This window comes from Apis dorsata, unplaced genomic scaffold (assembly GCF_000469605.1).
Source record: "Apis dorsata unplaced genomic scaffold, Apis dorsata 1.3 scaffold_683, whole genome shotgun sequence".
Classification (NCBI taxonomy): domain Eukaryota; kingdom Metazoa; phylum Arthropoda; class Insecta; order Hymenoptera; family Apidae; genus Apis; species Apis dorsata.
In genome coordinates, this window is record NW_006263864.1 from 2,117,350 (window position 1) to 2,120,996 (window position 3,647).

The window sequence follows — 3,647 nt, forward strand, 5'->3', positions numbered from 1 at the left end:
GATGCGGTGAATCCGATCGGTTGGATTGAAAATGAAAATATTTATGCTTGCCGGAGTGATAGACGCGCGTATCGCGCGCGAATGCACCAGGGTTTTGCGTTGATTTTCGCGCAGCACGGGACGCGACTCATTATTTTCAAATAAAAGCGAATAATAATCTCTTCTCCGGTTGCTACGCGACTCGGAATCATTCCGCTCCGTTTCACCAAAATTTACGGAAAATACGGTGGACGTTTTTTGAAGCGGTAACGAGTGGATAATACGTATCAATACGTATCATCCGCTCGTTATCGACGCTACCCAATGTCGAGTTTATTTACGTTCGATGTCGATATGCCTACGAATCCTACGAGCCTTCTGTTATATTGTATTCTATAATTAATGTAATATCTCATAAATATTTCGTACGAGAAAGGCCAAGTTTTTCGATGAATCCATCGAGAAGAGAGTTCATATAATCGCGTTGGAAATGAAAATCAATGAACCGTTGGTATAGCGTACGATTTCTCTTTTATTATTTATTTATCATTAGAGAAGGAAATGGCTGAAAAATGGAAAAGGTTGATGCACCGGTACGTCGATAAAACGAGAGGTCGCGAAAATTGGGTTGTCCGTTTGTTCGATCGATTTTATGCAGAAATTTGGCTACGCGATTAAATCCCATTGTTAAAAAGAAAACTATTTTCCACCGATACGATTAAAACTATGGGATTACGATAGATGTTGCATGCGTTGGAGAAAGAAAAAAGAAAAAAAGAAAGAGGAGTGGAAAATGGAAAGAGAAAGAGAAAGAGAGGAAGAGAGAGGGAACGAACCGAGATTCGTGTAACGAAGGGGTTAAAATTGTGGTTACATCTTCTCTGACGTTATATCATGTCGCGTCACCAAAAATGCAGCCGCGGTGAGCCAATTAAAATACACGCTCGGATTACGAGACACCGGGTCACGAGGATTTCAAGCATTAGGCAAATTCGGTGGTACGCAGAGATGGTACGCATTGACATTCGCGGCAAAAAGGGGTACGTTCGTCGGCGAACAGCCACGAGAGCAAGTATAACTTTGTGCGCCGCTTTTGTCTCGAAATTATACAAGACATAAAGTTTTCGTGGCTTTTTCAACGCGCCAACCGCTTAATCCTGTATCTTTAAGGCGAGATTACAACAGCGGCCTCGTACATTCGCCGTTTAATATCGCCCGCCCTTAGAAAGGACGAAATTAAAATTTTGACCGAATCCCTTTGACGATGGAGAGAAACTTGGAGGCGCGTATCTCGAGCAAGCACCACGTATCTTTTCCTATCTTTGTACGTGCGCGCTTCCGTGAAAGTGCTTTTGTAATCCGGTGACTCAGGATTTTCCACGGAGCTGAAACGACCGACGTGAGTTCGTTATTGAAGCAATAAAATGCTTCAGATACGAGCTTCGTCGTTGATTCCCTTTCAAAAACGATTTCACCGAAGCTTATCAGGGATTTTTGAGATATCTACGCGCGATGCTTATTAAAATCTCGGAGGAACGGAGATAGATGGTATTTGCGATAGATGATATTTCTACACGTCGACCGATCGAAATTCGTTTCGCCGGTATTTCCGAGATTAAATTGGGGAACACGTGATTTCACTTTTCCACGAGTTTAACCCGAGATATATTTTGCGAAGAGGTGCTCGAAGAAAATTGGCGAGATCGTTTTCGACAAATCCTTTCCCTCGTTAATTATGTGTCGAGCATTAACGCAATCATTAATCACCGGCCGCGACAATCTAAAGCACGTCTTGCCACCGGCGTATCTAACGGTATACGCGTTTTCATATCGACCGCGTAAATTTCTTCGTCGACTAATGGCATTAAATTCCCTCGCGCACCATTTAATTCCCGCGCCCTGTATGCAACGCCGGCCTATTCCCAGAGAAATCGATAGTATAACGACGCGTGCCTTACATTTATCTCCCTGTCCCTCTGTCCTCGGTGTCCCTTGTCCCGGAATCACCGTGAACGCGATCTCAACGCGATCCCGACCTCGGTCCAAGTCACGTATCGCGACAATGGTGGAATATCGATCCTGCGTAAATATTTTAGCACGCACGACACGAACATGCCATCGGAAATCATCGTCTTTCGCGCGTTTTCCGCGTTTATTGTTCCCGTTTCAACCATTCCTGGTCAATCAGTAAAGTACAACGATTCGTCTTTCGTTTTTATTTTCTTTCCTTTTGTTTTGTTTTTTCTTTAATCCTCGAAATTACGATTGCGTAAGATTTTTCACTCGCGATTAAGTTGACACGTGTATGTTAACATGTAGTGGTTCATTGCACCGAATGTTTTCTACTTCCTTCTCACACATGCGCTTCGAAATATCCCCGGGAACAAGATATCGGAGAATTATCAATGGAACTATTTGTTTGAAAAGGAATTCCTGTTCGAAATACCACATCATCACCGACACTGACCCAACACTACAATTATCGTCGTAACCTTCGAAACTAACGAGAATATCAACAAACATGGCGTTTGTCGGTTGGTTAAACAAAAATTTTCGACGTACCTGTCGGTCGTGCGTCGTCTCGATCTATTGCTCGCAAAATCCCCGTTATTCCTGTGTGCGGTTGTGCGTCGCATCGGCACTGTGTTGAAAATAAAGAAATCCATAGTGGTGTCCACGGCAGCGAGGAATCCGAGCATTGTTCACTGGAAATCAACGGTTAACGCACACTATATCAACATTGCTTAACGTGGGCACGATCGGCGTTGAACAACGGACACCGATTAATCGTAGAACACTGGAGAATATAATCCGACGACAGACAGACACGATACGACCACGTCCGAAACCACCGTCTTCGCCGGTCAACCTCCCGACACTCCGAGATATTCTATCCCTCACGGAAATTGTCACACGTGTTACAGAGTACCACACGGTTCTCTTCACTCTCTGCCGAGTATGGCACACTATCTGCGTCGCGGACACACTCACACTCTATTCGCGTCTCCTCAACGAGCGGGCACACTTGTCCGCGACGTAGTTCCGATCATACATTCGCACTCAACTCGGATAGAATCGGAACTTCCTTCCTTTTGCGTATCACTGGAATGACATCGTCCCAGGAGCGGAATACCACTCTATCTCATCGACGAGGACGATGCACGAGGCTCATACTGTCAGGAGGAAGCGATCGAGACGGTGTCGAGTGGCCCCGTCGATCTTCTTCCGCCACTGCCGTGCAGCATCACGGCATTCGCGTCGCGGAACGTTTGCACACTCGCGCGTTTTTCGTCGATCGAATCATGTGGACGTTACGCGAAATTGCACTGAACGTCGAGAACGCGTATGCATGGACGTAGGACGGAGGCAAAGATCGAGATACGTGAGCACAACGCGAAAGTAAATACGCGACGCGTCCGATTCCGCGAGCAGGTATCCTCTCGTGTGTTTTCGTGCTGCTTCGAATCCGATCGCTTTCTCGAAGCAAGGACGTCGGCGGCGAACGGGAACGAGCTCAACATATATCACCCGTCATCCGACTCGCGCGAGAGTTGGTACGAAACTACTCGCGAGTTCTCTGTTGAGCGTACTTGCATCCCCACCATCGACCGCGCAGCGCTCCCCACCACGGCCTCGCGTAGGGCACACGCGCCCCTTACCCCCTCCTT

General features: G+C 46.5%; 1 protein-coding gene across 1 annotated transcript in view; it reads right to left on the reverse strand.

The window, feature by feature from the left end:
- Window positions 1-3,585, reverse strand: part of LOC102681650 (irregular chiasm C-roughest protein-like) — a 132,381-nt gene extending 128,796 nt beyond the window's left edge. Inside the window, exon 1 of the mRNA XM_006622405.2 lies at window positions 2,542-3,585. Coding sequence (XP_006622468.2) covers window positions 2,542-2,678 — 137 coding nt within the window. The 5' untranslated portion in view covers window positions 2,679-3,585. The remainder of the gene's footprint in view (window positions 1-2,541) is intronic.
- Between the last annotated feature and the right edge of the window lie 62 nt (window positions 3,586-3,647).